This window comes from Asterias rubens, chromosome 7 (assembly GCF_902459465.1).
Source record: "Asterias rubens chromosome 7, eAstRub1.3, whole genome shotgun sequence".
NCBI classification, from domain to species: Eukaryota; Metazoa; Echinodermata; class Asteroidea; order Forcipulatida; family Asteriidae; genus Asterias; species Asterias rubens.
This window is the reverse complement of record NC_047068.1, coordinates 1726198-1748466: the sequence shown is the minus strand read 5'-3', so window position 1 is coordinate 1748466 and position 22269 is coordinate 1726198. Positions and strand designations below refer to the sequence as shown.

At 38.2% G+C, this 22269-nt stretch overlaps 1 protein-coding gene across 1 annotated transcript; it reads right to left on the bottom strand.

The window, feature by feature from the left end:
• Positions 1-577: 577 nt before the first annotated feature.
• Positions 578-17940, bottom strand: LOC117292802 (STIP1 homology and U box-containing protein 1-like). Its single transcript, XM_033774966.1, has 7 exons — positions 17665-17940; positions 16058-16256; positions 14384-14549; positions 12847-12931; positions 8611-8667; positions 3899-4015; positions 578-906 (listed from the first exon to the last, which is right to left on the bottom strand). Exons 1-7 carry the CDS (start codon positions 17752-17754, stop codon positions 781-783), a joined length of 840 nt encoding a protein of 279 aa, XP_033630857.1. The 5' UTR covers positions 17755-17940; the 3' UTR covers positions 578-780.
• Positions 17941-22269: the final 4329 nt, after the last annotated feature.

The window sequence follows — 22269 nt, the reverse complement described above, 5'->3', positions numbered from 1 at the left end:
AGTTGTCAACCAACGGTTCTTTTCAGAACAAACACTACTCGAAAGAAATGTTCACCCAGTGTTACTGCAAACCTCTACTAGTTAAATATACAATCCACAAATCAAGCCAATTTAATCTGCACAGGACACTGCCAGGGTTGTGAAGGAGCATGGGTTATTAATTCTGAGAAGTGAGTCTTTGAAGAAGGTAATATGTTAAAGCCAAGTCCAAAAGTTAATTTGTTCTTGCATTAATCCACAAAGAAATACTAGCTCAATGTAACATCATTACCCTTACCCCACTGGTTAAAGGCAGTGGACACTATTGGGAATTACTCAAAATAATTGTTAGCATAAAAACTTACCTGGTAACAAGCAATGGAGAGCTGTTGATAGTAAAACACATTGTGATAAACGGCTCCCTCTGAAGTAACATAGTTTTCGAGGAAGAAGTAAATTTCCACAAAAAAAATCCCGAAATCAAGCATCTGAAAGCACAACTTTGTGTGACATGGGTGTTTTTTCTTCCATTATTATCTCGCAACTTCGACGACAGAGTTCAAATTTTCACAGGTTTGTAATTTTGTGCATATGTTGAGATAGACCAAGTGAGAAGAGTGGTCTTGAGAGTTACCAAAGGTGTCCAGTGTCTTTAAGCACTGTATACTGAGTACTTTCCCGGGTCCTGCTCAATGCAACTAATTTGGGCTTCCGGTAACGGTGGAGCAAGTTTATGTTAAGTGGGCGTGAAAGTCACGCTTTCGAACAGAGTTGTATATGTACACTTATCTATAAATGCGTTCAGTATTCCTCAACCCATTCATTTTCATCTAAGAAGGTTGCAATGACCTCCTTCATGGCGAGGTTTGGAATCAACTGGTCCTGGGTCAACTTGATGCGGGTCACAGGGTCAAAATGGCCGACTCTCTGCAAAAAGTGAACAAAGAAACACACAGAGTTTGTTAGTAAACTGTCAAATGTAAATGGTAATGTTGAAGGCAATTCATCAAAATATATATTAGCATAAAAAAGTAACTTGATAGCAAGCACTGGAGAGCTAATGATAGTCTAGAACATTGTGAGAAACGACTCTCTCTGAAGTAGCGTAACTTTTGAGAAAGAGGTACATGTATTTGCACTTGAAATATTTGTAACTGAGGAAGACTTCAGTGCTGCAGCCTTTCTCAGGCATCTGAAGGCACAAATCTCAGGCTAGCATGGCCCTAAACATATACATAAGATGTGAAACTAGTGGAACCAGTTCTATAAACCTATCCAAAACTACCTTTCTGAACAAAATGTGTTGTGCCAAAGACAATCCGTCTAGAATGTTCTTTCCCTGTACTTCAGCTCCTCAACAGTCCCCCTGTCTGTTTAGATGAAAGTTTCCTTTTAGATGTTTTGTTTTCAGTGCAAGGCTAATTTGAATGCTTATTAACAGCCCTATGGGGTTCACTGCTTTTGAATGTTTCATGGTATCACAAGCGAATCACAAACAACCCTAACACACAATTACGAAGTATTCTGTCTCCATGGGCTCTTTAAAGGAGTGGTACTTGGACTGTTGAGATTATAAATTCTAATGTTGTAGAATGGCAAATGCCAAGCCCTTTCTGCAGGTGCAAGTGCGGGTTGCATGTTGATGAAGCTCAAAACAATGTTTGATTCAGTTTGGTTAGAAAATTAAGGAGTTTCTATATGAGGGGTATGGCAACGGTTACCAAACAATTTTCTTCTTTCAATGTTGGTGTAATTTGTTAATCGTGACACTGTAGATTTTCGTTTCTCCTCATTATGATTCTGGTCTGTGAACATTTTTTCTCTGGTTCAGCTGATGTTTTGAACTGTACAAGCCCCGCAGTCTTGTGGATTTTCCCAAAGAATTTGAGCTCTGTTGGTTCTGCTGCTTGGCACTGACAAAGTTAAGGGTAAACCCAGGCTGGTGATGCAAGGAGGGTGGGTAAAACCTAGGACCTAGGACTGCTACAACATAGTCAAGACAAATATGAAATGTGTACACAGGTGTTGACATTCCATTCTCGATACCTGACAAAAGGGCAAGAGATTATAAGTCAGTGTGTATGTTCCAAGAAAGTTGAGAGATACAAAAACAAGACGATATCACTTCACAGATTAGCGAACATTATCCACCCGCCTGACTCTCCTAATGAATTCAATTATCAGAGTGCCCACTTAGTGTGTCATGCAAGGTGGCAATTCATCAATCATAGTAGCAGATTCTAACGGGATTCCTTGTCAGACTCGCAGAATAAATCTTGTTATAGATTTCAAATTGAACTCATCAGACCTTGAAGGACACCTATAAAGTGATACTTAATAAAGGGCTGTCTCGTGGTGAAGTGGTGAGAGGTTTTAATGCAGGTGTAAAGGTGGTTGATGAAATGGATGACTTGCTACTCTCTGTCTATGTCAGGTGCTGAGGTTGTGTACTGCAAGTGATACAATGTGATGCAGTCAGACTTGCAGTTAAGCTTTGACCAGGGATGACCCCATCATCAGTTGCATCCGTTTAGCCTTAAAGCCATTGGACACTTTCGGTAAACAGTATTGTCCAAGTCCCACACTTCGTGTATCACAACTTATACATAAAATAACAAACCTGTGAAAATATAGGCTCAAGCGGTCATCGGAGTCGGGAGAAAATAACGGGAAAACCCACTCTTGTTTCCGCGCGTTTCGCCATGTCATGACATGTGTTTCAAATAAATCCGTAATTCTCGCTAATGAGAATTGATATTGTTTTAATGTTTTCTCAAAAAGTAAAGCATTTCATGGAACAATATTTCAAGAGAAGTCTTTCACCATTATCTTCTGTAAACCCTGTAAATTATTTGTAAATCTGTGAACTTTTTTTGTTTTCTGTACCGAAAGTGTATAATGGCTTTAAAGGCAGTGGACACTATTGGTAATTACTCAAAATAATTATTAGCATAAAACCTTACTTGGTAAACAAGCAATGGAGACCTGTTGATGGTATAAAACATTGTGAGAAACGGCTCCCTCTGAAGTAACGTAATTTTCGAGAAAGAAGTAAATTTCCTTGATTTTGATTTCGAGACCTCAGAATTAGATTTTGAGGTCTCGAAATTAAGCATCTGAAAGCACACAACTTCATGTGACAAGGGTGTTTTTTCTTCCATTACTATCTCGCAACATCGATGACCAATTGAGCTCAAATTTTCTCAGTTTTTTTTTTTTATGCATATGTTGAGATACACCAAGTGAGAAGACTGGTCTGTGACAATTACCAAAGGTGTCCAGTGTCTTTAATCTTAGTCTGAAAGCTTACTGATTATGAAGTTGCAACTATTTCTGTAAAATATTTCCCTCTGAAATGAAGTCATATTTGATAATACTGTATCTGAAGCCTACGAAAAAGGCAACAGCTGACAGTGTGTTTATACATAATGGAAATTGTGCATCGTTTGTCACTATTTTCTCCCGAGTGACTCACAAAACAGATTACATGTAAGTAATTCAAAGGTAATGTCATGTAGGCCTTTGTGGTTGATCACATAAAACACAATACATACAGCAATTGCCGTGGTGCTCTATGATTGTGCTGTGGTGCCCTTTGCAAGGTTTCAATACAAACACTCACTTTCCTCATAATGCACCTTACTAGTGAAAAAACTGCTCTGCCCTTTCAATAAAGTTTTGATAGTTTTAATGAGGTATTTTGGGGTATTTTACTTCAAATACAAATTTACCTTTTTCCTCCTAGAAGTGCCCCTTATTACTAAAGGAAAATTGCATGGCCCTTTAAAGAGGGAAGTTCAGAGCCTCCGACTATTTTGTCAGCTCTACCAATCCTGTATAATAGCTTCATGAGCCTTGAATAAAACTGGGGATGAAGAAATGATAACATGAACAGGATCAAAACTATACAATAAATTACCTGTAAATGCTCTTCAATATCTTTCTTGTCATACGTAATACCACTGGGTGTTATAACTGGATCCTTCATGATCTCAAAGCTGATCTTACCACACAGATAGTCTGGTACCTCTCTTGTCTGTAGGGCAAACAAAAACAAAAGATCTTTAACCAACAAATTAGTTTTCATTCAGTCATAAGAAAAGTTATGGTTTCATGGGGCCACTTCTAAGTATTAAACCACCCATGAAGTTTGAAATTCATAAATACCAGGGACAGTTTATCCCTTCTGATTGGTTGAGAGGAGATCTCATGGTCATGTTTAAACACTTTGAAGAAGTGTTTTTAACTATACACGTGGTGCGCAAGCCCACAAGAGCGCCAATTTATGCGTATCGCAATCAGTTCATACAGGTGCTCAGTTTCAAATTTGTTATTACGCACCTATCCATACGCACCTATCGATGAGCGTAAAGTCGAGTAAAGCGTAAAGTTTAGCTCAAGACATGACAGGAATTGAAAATTTACAGAAGGGTTTTACAATTTTGTCAACAATATCATTCTGCTTACAATGGCCATTTATGAATGGGACTAAAAGAGCAGTGAATCGGTCTTAACCAGGCATTTAAAACCTAGCAGGGTCGTGGCTGTAAAATGAAGGACCGAGCCGAAGCAAGGCCACGACCCTGCCGGTTTTAAACCGCCAGTTTAGACCTTGTTGCCACTCTTTTAGACCCCTCTAAAAACATCCATATCAGAATCACACACTCTGAAGTTCCACAATAACTGTGACACACCAGGGGATACAGTAAAAAGTACAAAAGTCACTCCCCATAAACTAACAAGTACAGCATGTACACTCAATAAAAACAAATCCATTTATTACGGAAAAGGCGGTGGGAATTGGATAAACGGACATCTCGGACAACAATTTTGTGTAATTACAAGATGGCTCATCAATTTATCAGTGCATTCCATCCCAATTGCGGAATCACAAAGGACGATATATCAGAGTCTAGCACTTAAATGGGGGTAAAGTACACGTACATCTAATATCAACATAACTATTATTTAGATCTGACATTTAGGTACGTCGATGGAACGTTTCCTGTTCCTTCGCTTGGAGCCTTAAATGCTGATCCTTACACAAGATAAATCAGTCGTTTGCCTCCGTCTTGAAATTGCCGACAATTTTCTTGAGAATGGTTGGGTAGGAGTACAGCAAGTTGAGTTGCTATTAACTGAACTTGTTTTGTGGGTGGTGATTGATGTAGAAGAGCTTTTTAGTGGATGGCGGCGGCCATGACAGCTCGTCTCCATAATTGGCGTCTGTCATCTTTTAATATGACATCTTTTATTCTTCATTTCTGGCTTCAAGTCTTTATGGTATGTAATAAGTTTCTTAACTGTCCAACTTCTTGTGGTCAAACCAGTCCCTTCCCTCCACCTCCTTTCTCCCTTTCTTTGATTTGTCTGTATCCTTTCTGCCTCCTCTCTCTCTCGTGTCTCTCTGCACATGTATTGCCACTTGAGTGCTTTTGTTACACTTGAGTACCTGTTCCTGTGTGTTTTTATGTTATGAGCTGAAAGACTCTGCTATAGGGTCGAAACATCAGGCCATTAACTTGTTTTCACAATAGGTCCTTTTGGTTATAAGCAGTTGCAACAGCTAGTTATTTTCTCTCAAGTTTCTAACCATTCAAAGTATCATCATCCCAATCCAGTACTTTCTAAGTTAGATCAGGTTGGTGGCTGGCTGTTGTTAATGGACCAATTCAAATAATAACCAGTGATGTGCCTTGTTGTCCTGTAAGTTTAATCACTAGCATTCATCATGTGATAAATTAAGACACATGAGAGTCGTAAGAGATGCAGTTCAATCGCTACTTGGAGTGGCTTAGTGAGGACTGGAACCCCACCAGACTAAGAAGCAGTTTAGGAGCCATGTCATCTTGATTGTCAATCTACACTTGTTATTAATTGCTTACTTGTCTAGCCTTAATGGGGACCTTACCCAACTTCTGCCTGCATCCTTTTATTGGCCGCATTACTGATTAACCCTATGGTAAACTCTATACAGTAGTTTGTTCAGGTTCAGGAGTACATTTATTCTAACCCTCTAACAATATGTATGTGTTAGAACCGCCCCATGTACTGTGCATAACAATACTTCCTCAATACATCACAGAGTCTCTAAATTTCAACAAACCTGGCCGGAGTGGCCTCCGCTCCAGCCAGAATATAACAATCCCTCGCACTCGCACAAGAGCAGGGGACCGGTCCTTCTCAGTCACTGTTCCCTGATGCACTACCAAGACATTATTCGAAACACCAACATACTCCAGACGTTCAAGAGTAAATTAAAAACGCATCTGTTCTCTTCTCGCTCATAAACTTTATTTTTCGTAGCTCTCTTTATACTGTATCTTTGTAAGATGCGCTCTATAAGTATTATTTATTACTATTACTATTATTATAACCTGGCAGTTTTACCAACAAAGATGCTCATGAATCTGTTTCTGTCTCTGGCCCTTGGCTGTACTGGCTATAAAATAAACTTTCCACTTGTGTTAGGAATTCAAATGGTCTCACTGCTTTTGAAAAGGCCCTCAATACCCATCTTTTCTTTCATTGCATGTAACCTGGGTTTATCCATTCTGCACCCCCAACAGTTTCTCAGACTTTCTCGTCTTTTCCTTTTCCACCACTTCGCATCCTCAGGTTTATAAACTAACTGCTAAAAACATTTGCTGCAAGTCTTTAAGTTATGATGAGATTGAGTCTCAAGTTTGTAAACAACTTCCTGTGAAAGTACTGGGACAGTTTGTTACTGTGTGTACTCAAAAGTAACACATTAGACTACAGTAGACTACATTACTGATTAACTCTATGGTTAACTTTATACAGTAGTTTGTTGAAGATTATTTATTCCAATCCTCGTGTTCTGTGTTACAACTGTACAAAACCTGGCAAAATTTTACCAACGAAGATGCTAATTTTTGTCCTGTCTTTGCCCATCAGACATTGAATAAACTTCCCACCCATGTTAGAAACTTAACTGGTTGCACTGCTTTTAAAAAGGCCCTTAAGACCAATCTTTTTTTTCTGGTCACATGTAATCTGGGTTCTTGGCTAGCTCATCTTTCTGTTTACTAGCCAAGAACCATTATAGAGAAGACAAGGAAGTTAAGTTTTAGATGTCGGGGGAGGAAATTCCCAGAATTAGTTCAGGGAAAACCCACGCAGTCGGGTAGAGACCAAAAACTCAATTCACTCTTTGAACCTGCCGTCACATCACTAAATGTGGTTTAATTTCACGTTCCTGTAAAAACACTGTCATGACTGTAACAGTTTTTTGCTGTGTACTTTGAAGTACATAATGTATTCAACTGAAACTTTCACAGGTGACTTTTATTGCATCTTACTTTAAAATTTTGCCTATACTCTAATACTAAAGAGTGGAACACTTGCATGAGTTCGGTGAGTGACTACTCTTTGAAAGTGTTGGATCCAGCGATTTGTTTGTTAAATCTAGCATTTTAAGTTTTTGATCCAACGCAAAAAGTGTTAATTCAACAATTTCAGTGTTATTTCAACATTTCTCAACAAAATTCTGCTGAATTGTTGGATCTGCTTTTTAAACGTTAAACTGGCCTTTAAATTGTTGACCGAATACTTTAAAATGCTGGATTCAACATATAAAATGCTGGATTCAACACTTTCAAAGTGTAGTCATTCACCGAACTCATGCAAGTGTTGGATTCAACTCTTTAGTTTTTAGAGCGATAAATCAGAAATACCTTGACAAAAACCAATCAATGCCCCAACCTTTGATGATATACAATCAGCACTATCTTGTTACTTATCAAAAATCTAGTAATGGTCGATGTCTTCTCACATGACAGTAATGATTGTCTGGTCTCCTTGTGGAGTGGAATCAATACTCAAAGATTCTACTGTGAATTATAAAGCTAGTTCTATCCAAACTTACTGATGAGTTGTGGCAGAATATATCTCATACAAATTGGAGATTGTTGAATCGTTGCATTGGAAAATGACAATTGTCTTCGATGAAGAAACTTAATCAGGCAGAATATATCTCGTACAAATTGGAGATTAAATCGTTGAACTGCAAACATGACAATAGGAGACTTTCCAACGCTAGGTGGCAGCAGACATACCGGGTAAATTTCCATTGTTTACGTAGTTCTGAACATGCGCATAATTCTGAGAACAATGGATTTACCCGGTAAGTCTGCTGCCCTCTATCGTCCCAGAAAGTCTCCCATTGTCTTTAATGAAGAAACTTAATACTGTACCTGGGCCCAATTTCATAGAGCTGCTAAGAACCAAGAATTTGCTTGGCATGAAATTTCTTCCTCGAAATAAAAACCCAGGATTACCAACCCAATTGCCATTTGTTACATATTGCGTCGTACTGGTATTCAGCTGTTGTTTGCTTAATCTGAAAATCACGTGGAAATTTGGTTGGTAATCTTGTTTTTGTCAAGGAAGAAATTTCATGCTAAGCAAAGTTTTGTGCTTAGCAGCTCTATGAAAACTTGACCCTGGCTATATTTATTCAGGTCAACTTTTAATTATTTGGGTATCCCAGGAGAGGGAAATCCGAGACAGGAGGATTAGAAATGGAATTCATTGATAATTTGTTTATCAAATATAGAATTAATTAGAGATGAATGATAGAAATGGAAATAAATTAAAATTTCAACTCACTTTCCTCCTTTCATCAACAGCTGCAAATAACTCGTTCAGCTCCTTGATATGTTTGTCCTGAATAATTTGAAGGAAACCAAACTATCAATTGTATTCATTTAAAATATGGGTTTTTGTCATCAGGAATAAACAATGTTTTATTTGTTTTTTCCTTTGTAAAAACCAACATGTAATTAGCACAGAATTTTTCCAACTCTCTGAAAAAAAAAAAAAAAAAAAACCCACCAAACCCAAGGCAAATTACTCGTGTGGGATTCAAACCCATGACCTTTGCATTGCTAGAGCAGATGTCTTACTACTAGACCACCAAGCTTAGCCGGTGGCTAGAGGCAGCTCGAATCCTATGTGTTAGCAGCGAGCTCTGCATTGACTTTTAAAAGATGTTTGTTGTTGTTTTTTGCATCGAGGATAAAGAATATAATAGAATAGAACAGAATAATGTTTTATTTTCACTTGTAAAAAAACAAATATTTGTACAGTGAAATGCGTTTTGGTTTTGCGTGTCTAAAAATATGTTATATGAAAATTACACTAAAAATGTACCATTTACGTGTATACAAAAATACATCGAAATATGATATAAACATCTCTGAAAAGTATTACAATATACATGCGAAATACGAAATATAAAAACAGTACGATTGAATTAATATCAGAAATAGACATTCATGATTAAAGCCTGTCATAATTTGTTTTAGCAATGCAAAGGTAGTGGATTTGAATACCACCCCAGTGATTTGACTGGTTTTTTTTTCATTACAGAACTTTGGAAACTAATGAGGATACACATAATACAGCTGCTTACAATGTAAAAAAAAAAGAAAAAAGTATCAGATATGTATTGTTTTAGAATTATACTATTAAATGAAATGAATGCCCAGTCAATTTTGTGGCATGCCTTGGCCGAGCGGTTGAGTTCACTGGACCCATGCTCTGGTGTTGTCAGCAGCAGAGTGTAGGTTCAAATCCTGGTCCAGACACTTGAGCCCTTGAGCAAGACACTAAACCATAATTACTTTGTACAAAGTTAGGAGGTAGTGTATTCTGCTCTACCAGCCTGGCTCCTAGTGGAAGATACCCAAGCCCACATCCTTACTGACTGTGAAGGGGTAACCCTGTTTCAGCCCCAGGAGTAGGTGGCAAGGCGCCCCTGGTGACAGTTGAAATGGGTCGGCAGGCCAAATCACTTGAGTGTAGCCTTTACCTTAAAGTGGCCATCTGGCCTTGTGTTGTTAGGTGACATTTAAAAAAGAAAAGAAAAAAAAATACAGGTAGCCAGAAAAGAAATGCAGACCTAGAGAGGGCAAGGCAAAGAGCACTTCAAATCTTACAGTCTATGGGAAACTTTTGACGGGGCACAAAGGCCAAAACTAGTCCAACAGAAGCCATTGCCTCCATAAAAACCCAGGCCTAATTATGTTTAGTGGAGTGCACTTATGAATGTGACACTCACTGAATTACTATTAACTGGGGAAGTACTACCACTTTTAAGTCACTCACTGTTATCTGAAATGTTACAAAGAATTTCTTACTTATAAATGCGGCATAACAAAACTGTATTAGAATGAAAAGTAAGAAACACATGTAGGGCAACAGAAGCCATGGCCTCCATATTTAACCAGGCGTAATAATGCTTACTAGAGTGTACCTAATTATGCTACGAATGCGACAATCACTGTATTACTATTAAATGGTAAATACTTCCACTTTGAAGTCACTCACTGTTAAAGCCATTATACACTTTCGGAACAGGAAAAAAACAAAAAGTTCACAGATTTACAATTAATTTACAGGGTTTACAGAAGGTAATGGTGAAAGACTTCTCTTGAAATATTATTCCATGAAATGCTTTACTTTTTGAGATAACATTAAAACAATATCAATTCTCGATAGCGAGAATTACGGATTTATTTTAAACACATGTCATGACACGGCGAAACGTGCGGAAACAAGAGTGGGTTTTCCCGTTATTTTCTCCCGACTCCAATGACCGATTGAGCCTAAATTTTCACAGGTTTGTTATTTTATATATAAGGTGTGGGACTTGGACAGTACTGTTTACCGAAAGTGTATAATGGCTTTAACTGAAATGTTACAAAGAATTTCTTACTTATAAAATGCGGAGTAACGAACCTGTATTAGAATGAAAAGTAAGAAACACATGCAGAATGTTGCATCAACAAGCACTTTATCTTGTATGCAAATGTCATTAAGTTAAATGTACATGTCAATGACATAATGTACTTTCAACATATTTACAGGTTTCTTTGAAGTTCCAACGGTAAAAACATTATTAAAACAGAGCATTTTCAGATGTTAAGTTCAGGAAGCAGGCCATCAAAAGAGATGGTAGGGTCTATTTATATGTTTGGTAATCTCTCTTAAAATTAATGGCAATAACAAATGGTAAGCCTACAGAAGCCTCTGATATGTTTAAGCAAATTAATTATATCCCCGAATTTGAATCCGAGAAGCGTTACTGTCGGCCTAAATTACGCTCCTCAAATTATGTATTCCTATATAATTAGGGATAATTCTTCCTGCATGGACATATTTGCACCAAATTTTTGGCGATATCTCAAAAACGCGACCACATTTTGTAATGAAATTTTCAGATGATTTTTGAGGTTGAACAGAGAATTGACTAGAGTGGGATTTGAATAAACGATCTCCAGTGCTCTACCAACTGAGCTATCTAGCCCTAAGTTGGCGATATCCCTATTTTGTCAATATCTTCGTTTGGGGTGCAGAAATTTTTATATTAGTTTCAATGTGTACATCTACATTAAGGTTAATCTACTTTTACATAGGACAAACAATCAGACAGTTGAAGAAAAAACTAAAGGTATACCCATACTTTGCCTTTATAGACACTGGACACTATTGGTAATTGTCAAAGACCAGTATTCTCACTTGGTTTATCTCAACATCATAAAATAACAAACCTGTGAAAATTTGAGCCCAATCTGTTGTTGAAGTTGCGAGATAACTATGAAAGAAGAAATACCATTGTCACACGAAGTTGTTTGCTTTCAGATGCTTGATTTCGAGACCTCAAATTCTAAATCTGAGGTTTCGAAATTAAATTCATGAAAAATTACTTCTTTCTGGAAAACTACGTTATTTCACAACGTTTTATACTATCAACCTCTCCCCATTAGGCCTACTCGTTGCAAAGTAAGTGTTTGTGCTAATAATTATTTTGAGTAATTACCAACAGTGTCCACTGCCTTTAAACTGAACCACCACAATTATACTACAGACTGTCTACGTAACTCATTACAATGCCATCTGGTTCCACTCTCTAGTGCTTAATATACAACAAGCAAGCAGCATTGCTATACATTAACTCATTATACAATGTTTAGAATTCAACCCTTAGGTGTCAATCTGGACATGGGGAAGTACTCAATGGTCCAGACCTTAGTGTCACTTGGTGATGTTGTTGCTACTTGTGTCAGCTGCTTCCTGTTGTGTATTCCATTAAACATGGAACGACAATAAAACTGTGGCGTGATGGCGTTACCCGCGTACACATGTATGTGGTGTGATTAATCTCTATGAATCAAGATAAGGTACATGTATAACTTTTGGTAATGTTGCTGAAACAACAGGCTTCTTGTGTACTTAATATCTTTGAATAAAGAGAAGGTATAGCTTAGCTTTGGTAATGTTGCTGAAACTGCTATTTCTGGTTTGCTTAGTCTTTATGAATCAAGTTAAGGTATGGTTATGTTGCTGAAACTGCTATTTCTGGTTTGCTTAGTCTCTATGAATCAAGTTAAGGTACATGGTAATGTTGCTGAAACTGCTACTTCCGGGGTGAACAACTTTATGGATACAAAACGCTGCTGCCAGAAATGTTACTGAATACATCGGTTAGAGCAAATTACACCAGTACTTTGTCAGTTACATTTGCTTCACTCATTACGGGATCTCTCTTGTATGCTTAGAACCATCGAGGCCACCAACACCAAAATTCAGTCGATCATTGATGAAATATCTTTAAAAAAAAACTAAACTTCAGTTGCTGTTGTTTGTTTGTTTGTATTGGTGGGTTTTTTTTTTTTGGGGGGGGGGGTAGTTAAAGAAAAGCCCCTTTGTGGCATCACTGATTGCCAAGTACACCAAAATAAAAATGGCAACTTTACATTTATCCTTTGAATGTGGCAATTGTTATTTTTTCTAGAAAAAGTCACTGATGCAGTATCTGATAGAACAGTAAAGTTCACTTACATAATCTGTTTCTATCTGTTGTTTCTGATCTTCTGATTCTTCTTTAGTGTCCTTTTCGTCGTCTATCTTTAATTCTGCCATTTGCCTAAAAAACAAACCAATCCAAATGGTATAAACTGGACATGTTGGTGATGATCATTTGAAGTATATACCATACAAAGTGAACAGCGTTTGTAGTTACATGTTTCAGGCCTGAAAGTTCATCTTTGAGAGGGCAAGGCCATTTTTATTTTGCAAAGGGCACTTCAAGTGGAAAATTCTCAAAGGCCATTGAAAACTTGTGAAGGGGCACCTATGCCAAGACAAGGGGAATTCAAAAAGCACTCAGATTCATCTTAAGATAAGTTGGTGGTATCACCATAGTGATTTGTATTGTAATATTAAACTTTACTTAGTGACCAGGTGTAATAATGTTGGAGCGCCATGAGTGGACTGTAGGCCTATACAAGAAGCCATAATTTATATTATTACTAAGATGGATGCACAGTTAAGATCAATCTTAACTCTTTGTGAAATTGAGCCTAGGGCAACGCAGGCCATGGTCTCTGTGGCCAACATGTAGTTCCGGGTCTGATTTTGTAGGTCTGCTGATTTTTCAACAAATGTGGAAGTCGGACGGAGTTCATAGAATCTCTCCTCGTGTTGTTATTTCTTCAACTGACCTTTCATATACTGCATTTTTCTCACTGAAATCAGGACATGATATTTGAAGGAAATCTACGTTGTGCATACATCCCAGGCTAGTAGTGGGTGTAGAGGCCTTTTCTATTTGTACGGCTGGTATTATGTCCAAATCCCATGGCATGCGTCCTTTGGATAATCCCCACAGGCTTCTGTGGAATTTGTGGCCGAACAAGGAGAGGCCACTGATAGCAACAGGGTTTTAATGAAACTTCTGCGTTTTGTAGGGGCGAGGATTTAGGGGCTTACTCAGGCGTCCATGATTAGGTGTTTGTGCATAAAAGCACGAACACCTCTTTTTCTTCTTCTTGGAACTTCTTCTTCCCCTAGAACTCTTTTCTTAAAGACACCGGACACTTGGTAATTGTCACACACCAGTCTTCAAACCGTCTAACAAACCTGTGAAAATTTGAGCTCAATTGGTCTTCGAAGTTGCGAGATAATGATGAAAGAAAAACACCCTTGTCACACAAAGTTGTGTGCTTTCAGATGCTTGATTTCAAGACCTCAAAATCCAATTCTGAGGTCTCAAAATCAAATTTGTGGAAAATTACTTCTTACTCGAAAACTATGCTAAGCCGAGGGAGCCGTTTCTCACAATGTTTTATACTATCAACAGCTCTCCACTACTCGTTACCAAGTAAGGTCTAATGCTAATAATTATTTTGAGTAATTACCAATAGCGTCCACTGCCTTTAACTCAAGATTGAAACTGAATTAAACCTTGAAATTCGTCAGACATTTGAACCTCAAAATGAAGACGGAACAGATTATATGTAACTGAATCTCTAGTTTGCACTTCTTATCCTTTGTACAATCTTTCGGCAAATCCTTCTGAATTAGTAAGACTTCTCACCTTTCTTTGTCATCTAGTACCAATCTATTCAGGAAAGATTGTAGCAGTATTTCCTGTTGGATTCGTTTCTCTTCCATGGCAGACCATCTTTTCTTTTTAGCTGATCTTAAAGTACATGCTATATCATCACCGTAGTTGAGCTTCAGTTCCTTTGCAAGATCATGAGCTATAAGAAAAATCAAGAAAAAAGGTCAGCTGTTAAAACTAAGTAAATTTCACCAAAGTTTATTTCCTTTCAATTGCTAAATTTCCGTCACTGCTTATGACCGCTACACAACCAGTTTAACTGCTACAATTCCAGCCGAATTACCAGGGCCATGAGAAACATAAACTAACCCAGTTCCCTGCTCAATATTGTTAACCCCAGCTGGAGCAGAGGTCTGGGGGCGGGGCCTTACAAGACAGGGCTGGGATTTTCTGAAATTGTTCAGCATGAAGAATTTTTATTTCAAATAATAGTGATACAACATAAAAAAGAAGGCACACAATGAACATTCAATGCTTGCAGAGTAGGGCAATCAAAGAAGAGTGAGCAAAAAAAGGGCTTTTTGTTGCAAGGGCCAATGAGATTTGGCCGTGATTGTGTGTTCTGCTTGTTGGTGGCTTGATGTACAATGTAGCAACCATGCTAGATCTGCATATGACGTTATCAATGACCTCATTCTATGAACGGTACTTCCTGACCCTTGAGCACTTGGGTTTACCCGATGGTCAAAACCAACACTAGCTACAATTCCTAAGTGCTTTAGTAGGTAAGAGTGGTAGCACTGAGGCTAGAAATACACTTGTGCCAACATACCGAGTTGGTGAGAACAACAACTCAAGTATGCTACATTAATGGATAGAGTCTTTATGTACATACTTGTACGGACGATGAACAGGAACGTATGCATAAGGGCTAAAAAAAAAAAAAAAAAAGCCCGGCCTATCGCAAATGCCTGTGATTCCCATCCAGAACTTTAAAAAACTATAACAGTTTTACAATAAGAGGATTTCGCTAGTGGTTGAAGGGAGGCATACTTTTGGTAAGTCAGGTTGGCGCACTGGTGTCTTGCCCTGCATTCCATCTCTGGGGACCCCGGTTCGAATCCTACAGGGGGAACTATGTGGATTGGGTTTTACAGTCCTTACTTGATTTCCTACTGTCACATCTTGTGTCTCTCCCATCTGGGGTTTTCTTCCAGTTTTCATAAAGTTTTAACTCCACAAAAAATGTGTACAGTAGTAAATACACCATTTCACCTACTACTTTAAACTCACCAGCTTACACTAACTTATTTTGAGATTCTGGGCGATACAGTTTCTTGTTCACCTGTACTTCCAGATGGCGTTAACACCATACATGTAAACATAGGTTTCACTGTTTAGGCCTATCAATTGAGCTTCTAAATGTATCACCAAACCAAAAAGTTTAAAAACTGGAGACTCTAAGACACTACGTTGGGAGTTAATCCGTTACTCTCACTCTCACAAGTAAATTGCGCCACAGCACCTTGTAAAGCATTGCATGGTGCTATCAGAATTAGATCTCAAAACTCAAACGTAGTCCCACATCTGGCAGGAAATACTGTATGTTACAGCGCCAGGAGCGTCACTGGGTTACAGACATGTGCGCTATTGTAAGAACCCACAATTATTATTATAATTATTATTATTATTATTAAATCAAAGCACCTTTGGATAGACTTGCTATGGACTCGTCATATAACTCCTGTTCAAGCAGTGCATGACCCAAGAAGCAATGTGCCTTGACGTTATTCTGATCCAGTTCTAGAGCCAGACGACAGTCCTCTGCAGCAGCATCAAAGCGTCTTAGCTTCAGTTTGCATAACGACCGGTTGGTGAAAAACTTTCCATCGGAAGAGTTCTTTAACTGTAATAGAAAGAATAGAAAAATACATTTAAGGCAGTGGACACTATTGGTAATTACTCAAAATAATTATTAGCATAAAACCTTAACTTAGTAAAGTTACCAATAGTGTCCAATGACTTTAAGAAGAAAGTATAGTTGTATGCGCTTTTACTAAGCTAAAGCACCCTCAAAGCACCTTGTTTATTCAACCCAGTCAGGTGAAGGTATTATTAAACAGGAAATATGGAGCAGGCCTGGAATTTTACAGAGGCCACAGAGGCCATGGCCTTTTGTTTGCCCCTGGTCTTGGCCTTGGTGCCCCTTCAAGGGTCTCCCCATTGTTTTTTAAAGGGAAGTGCCCCCTGCACTGTTCATGTTTTGTGTGCTCAACGTGAACATGAAATAACAAACCTGGGAAAATCTCGGCTTAGATGTGTGTAAGTCAGGAGAATATAGTGAAAAAACATGCACAATTTTTAGCACGTAAACAGGGTCCGCTGGGAACAGTCTACCATGGAGGAAGAATCTTCCATGATATTACAAAGTATAAGGGAGACGGACAGTAATAGTATTTCTCTAGTGGATGATTGTGAATCAACCAATGTAAAAAAAAAAAAACATTCACCACCTATATAATACAGTAGCGGCAAACTGACACTTGACCTCAGGCTTTATGAGAGTGCAAAGACTTGGCTCGATATGGATCTCTCCAATTGTAGATTTTAAAATCATCAAGTTGAACCAAAATTAGGATTTTCTGTAGTGTTTGTCATTTAGGGGCATTTTGTTTTGGCTTGTTGAGTTGTATATCATAGCAAATTGCCCATACCCATTATTAACCACAAAAGATATATGGGCGCTATTAGCCCGAGGTCGAGTCCGAAGATGTCAAGAAGAATGAAAAGAAGTACAGCGCAGGCCCAGATACTGGGTCTCAAAGTCTAGTCAAGCTCAAATATATATATTTTTTTAAAGTTGGTGGTTGGTCTCCTCATTATTGTAATTTTGAATTGTTTAAGTTTTAACCTTGCTCTGACCATACAGAGTGACGGGAAGAAATACTGGTTGTTTGTTTATTCAAGAATACATCGTTTCATTTTTCATCCCACCCACCAAATGGGTACCCAATGAATGAAATGCAAGTGCAAATACAAGGCAAAAATGCAATAATTACTTAAATTTTGTATGTGATTTCCTTTATTTATAAACCACGATGAATCCATGGTTTCAAGATCTCACGTTTTACTTTTACTTAGCCTACTTTTGACCATGGAGGAATACAAAATAAAGTTCACCACGGAAAGTTATCCATAACGACAACTTGGTTGTGCCAGCAGCTATGCAGCACTGCCACTGCTTATATTAACCACCATGTTAACTTAGTTGGTGGTTATTTTTGTGTATTCGATTACGTTGATTAAATACATACGATTGCTTTTGAATAGCACCCGATTGCCTCTTCGTATTTATGAGCTCCAAAGAACCGATTGCCCTGCTCCTTCAAATCTGCTGCACTCATGTTTATCCTTTAACCGTTGCTGAAAACTCTAAAGAAACTGTCATAAACCAACTGTTTTCTGCATGTAAATATTGTTCAGTGACTGTTTATCTCGACAGATTTGTCAAACTCGCCATCACTGCTAAGGGCGCCCTCAAGTGTCAGATTGAACATTATCTTAGTCGCATGAGCCTTGGCAGGATGAATTTCACGTGGGGTCCCCAACGGAGCGGGAAGGATGAAAAGCCCGGAAAGCCACCAGTTTACCAAAGGTGAGTGAAGTCTTGAAGTAGGCCTATAAATTACTGACACCCTGGAGCCTTGGGGTAATTTAAAACTAAACAAAGAGGGCATGTTTTTTCCTGAATTCTATAAAAGCGTGTGGAACTCGTTTTATTGTGCAAAATTACAAAGTTTATACCCTGGTACCCGTGCAACTCTCAGCTAGCTGCAGCTGGGTCAGAGAGTCACCAGGTTCTGGGTCACCAGGGGACTGACCTATTTCTGGGTTTAGTGTGAACCAGAATTCGTGTCAAAATGAGCCAGAAATTTGTGAAATTTACGTGTTAAAATTTTGCCAAGCCTTGGAACTGGACTCCAGGTCACCGTATGACCGGAAGTTAGAGAGTTGCTTTAGCGCGGCATCACTTGACATCAATAAGACTTGCGGAATTATTCTCGTGTCGTGTACAACAAAATTATCGGTTTCAATAAATTGAGAAATGAGATGACTGACGTAAAAGTTTGAAGATTGTTTTACAGAATAATTAACAAAACTTTTAGGACATACATTATTCAGCTGGCATATCACAGTATACCAAAATACATTTAGGTCTAGTACTAGTAGTAGTATAAGAATACAAAGTATACTCCCCACCAGGGAGCTGAGATGGTTTAAGGAGTGATTTAAGGCCCAGTGACCAGGGGTAATAATGTGAAGCGCTTTGGGACGCCCTCCGGGTGTGAAAAGCGCTGTATAAAAACGGGTTATTATTATTATTAAAGTATAAAGTATACCAAATATATAAACCCGAAAATTGGACTACAAACCAAGGAGCACCAAGGGCTGCCTATAAGAGAAAGCAAAAGTGAAATAAAACCTTATCAACACACGGGTGTGAAATACTCTAACCTCAAAACAACGACAATGACAACCACAACAACAAAAACACACACAGACACACAAAAAAAGAACAGCCGACAGACGAGCACCAGAAGCAGACAAACGATGAAAACCGGGATAAAGCAAAATCCAGTTTATATGTTAAAAAGATCATTTTTAAGTTCACAAAAACAAAAATAGGACAATGGGGTCCATGTAAACCCATGGAGTAAACCTATCTACAGTGTTAAAAGGTTAACAACTTCAGTACCGGATAGAGTATTTAACATTCAGTTGAAGTTGTAAAGATGATTTTAAAGTTCACGAAACAAATTAGACAACAGGGCTAATGTAAACATATGCTAACAGGATAAGAACTCAAGTACCAGAAAACAAATTGACATAGAGTATTTTAAATCCAGTTTAAGTTTAAAGATGATTTGTAAGTTCATTAAAAAAATACACAATGGGATGGGGGCACACGTTTTATGTTTATTCGCGTTCATTTGCTTACAAATTGTAAAATGTGTGGGGGCACATGTCTTGTATTTTTTGCGTTCATTTGCTTACAAATTTAAACATGTGTGTATGCCGTTGCTGCTTCTCATGTAGCTAGGACAGTAAGCAGGTCTAGTAAGCCTGCTTACGGTGCATGAGAAGGAGGTTTATTGAACTGAAAAGGAGTGCAAATATAACCTTGAATTCACTTCCAGGTCTTGGCCCCAATAATAATTAAAACCATCACATGCCAAAATATGTGATCATCCTTTATTGTTATATGGGCTGACATGCAAATCCCCATAGGCTCCATATTAAGGTTCTAATGTCCTTTCCTGTAGTTCTCGAATGTCAATTAACCTACATTGCAGTCGTTTAATTTCCCTGAGAAGCAAATTAATTAGATTTGAAGCCTGTATAAATTGTTGATACTAGCTCGGGCGATTGGGCATGGAGGCTATAGTCTGTAAAGACAACACATCAACGGCGGTGATGTTATACTGATGATACGATGTTAAAGACGGACTAAAGAGATAACACTCAAAACATCGTTGGTTGTCATATCCACTTTGTCTTTATTGATTAAGAAATTTTAATCAGACAACTTGCGTTAAGGAGTATCATCGTCGTTTCACAAGGAAATCTATGACAAACTTCGAGTTGAAATTAGCTAGATGCCAGTTTTTGTACTTATTGATTCCTTTTTTTTATTGACTGTTTTGTTCATCTTTGATCAATAATTAGTGGACACTGTTTTCACGTTTAGAGCCCTGTGGAATGGAATCGTAATTTTCAGATGTAGAATAATTGGTTTGGTTTACATATGATTCACATTGGCACTTAAACGTAGACATAGCCGCAAATTGGTGACTTATCCGTACTCCCAGATGGTTTAATCGTCTGTCTTGCGTTTAACTCATTCACGAGGTATTATTGTGTGGTAAGCTGACGTGTTTTTATACCAAAATGTTGTTTCTCGTGTCAATAATTTAAATTATAGGAGTAATTTCGTAATCATACAAATTCCCCTTCGACTAACAAGTCGAGTACATTGGTTTAAAATGGGTTTATTTTGAGTAAATACTTTGAGCACGTATTGGCAATCGTCAAATTTTACAATCTATAAATGTCAAACCTGCATATATAGAAGTTTTAGCTCGGCAGTCATCGGACTAATAGAAAATAGCGAAAACACACCCATGTTTTGACAGTTTTCAAACATCTGTGTACTTTTGTTTGGCCTCGCAAGATCGAAACTAAACATTTTACCAATTCCTCAAAAACATTTCAATATGAATTCCTACCCTGATCTGTATACCATGTAAGTTATATCGCAAATTTGAAAACAACTTTCGATCTTTATGCCCTACCTGCATGATGTAAGGGTGGTGTAATATGTTTTGTAGACTATCGGGGGTCGATTTCACAAAGAGTTAGGACTAGTTCGTACTCTTTGTGAAATTAGATGGTTGAATGGCGTGGCTGTATTTAATGTCACCATCAAATTATTAAATGAGTCGAAATAATCAACAGTTTTCGAAATCACTGCAGTATCATGGACATGATGCAATTTGGTGCTGAATTGAGACACCATTTGGTTCTCAATTTGGTCCTAACTCTAGTCCTAACTCTTTGTGAAATCCACCCCTGGACTTATAAAAAAAGCACTTAAAAAGATGAACAAACTTCAATGAAGCTCGTTGCACTATAAGAAGTTTGACCTGCACGACCGTTAAAGCCCACAATGGCTGTTTGTTTTTTAGTCTGAGCTTATAGGAGGTTAATAACCCAATACCAAGGAACTTAATTTGAAGTTCATGATATACTTTATTTATATTCAGTAAGAAGCTACCGTCCTCACAGAGGAAGCAAATACACAGATCGGTCAGTAAACCTACTTAATGACAAAGTCGAGTACCTTGTAAAGATACCCACGTGTGCACGCATACTAATGCTAAGACCAGCAAGCAAATAGGCAGTCCAACCGGTGTGATATGAGCACATAGAGACCTCCTCTAGCCTCGCAGTCCCCAGCAGACCTCTTGAGACCATTCCTCTCCATTAAATTGTAATAAAAATCGCAAATCCCACAGATTATCTGGATATAGAAAGGGGACTATACTCCAAAATCCTGCAAGCGCCTACGATGGAGCTAGCGAGTGATCCTAATACTCTGACGGGGGATTTTGGACTAGGAGCCCCACGACCTGGCCGGTGATTATTCGCTAACGGATGCCTCGTACCCTGGGGCAATTTACTCTTCATAAGCTATTTAAGTCCATCAGAGTACGTCATTACACTTTGTGGGCTGGAAGATCAATGCCACGAATTGTCTAATGAAGGCTGTTTTTACAATTAAATTGCCTTTTGCGCGAAAAAGGGAAATGAAGAAATAGACGTTTAGGCCTATATGATTTGAAATGAAACAGTTGTTTTGATCGTGTTAACCAATCAATCATATATTTTTTTTTAAAGCGCCTATACAATTAAAGGTTTGCTCAAAGGTGCTGAGGCACAGGAGAACATTAACAAAAAAGTCATTGATGGTAGGCCTCATGAAACAAGTGGGCTTTCAGAAGTGTCTCAAATGTGTTGAAGTATGTTGTGTTCCTGATGTGATTTGGAAGCTTATTTCAGAGTTTGTATACCGAAAAGGATCATACCAGCAACAGTAACGTGGCATTGCTCTTGGCACTACAAAGTAATGGCTCAACATTGGCAATCTTGTTTGCACAAATCAAGTGTTTTTGTTCGTGTGCTACACATTATTGCAGGGGCCGTTGTAATTAGCCGTACATAACGTCCCACACGACCTGGCTGTCGGCTTTTATTATAAACCTTTCGTCAACTAAATTTGATGGCGAAAGGTGTATTCATTTAGTTGACGAAAGGTGTATTCATTGTGAAGCTTTAAAATGGCATAGTTAAAAGCACTG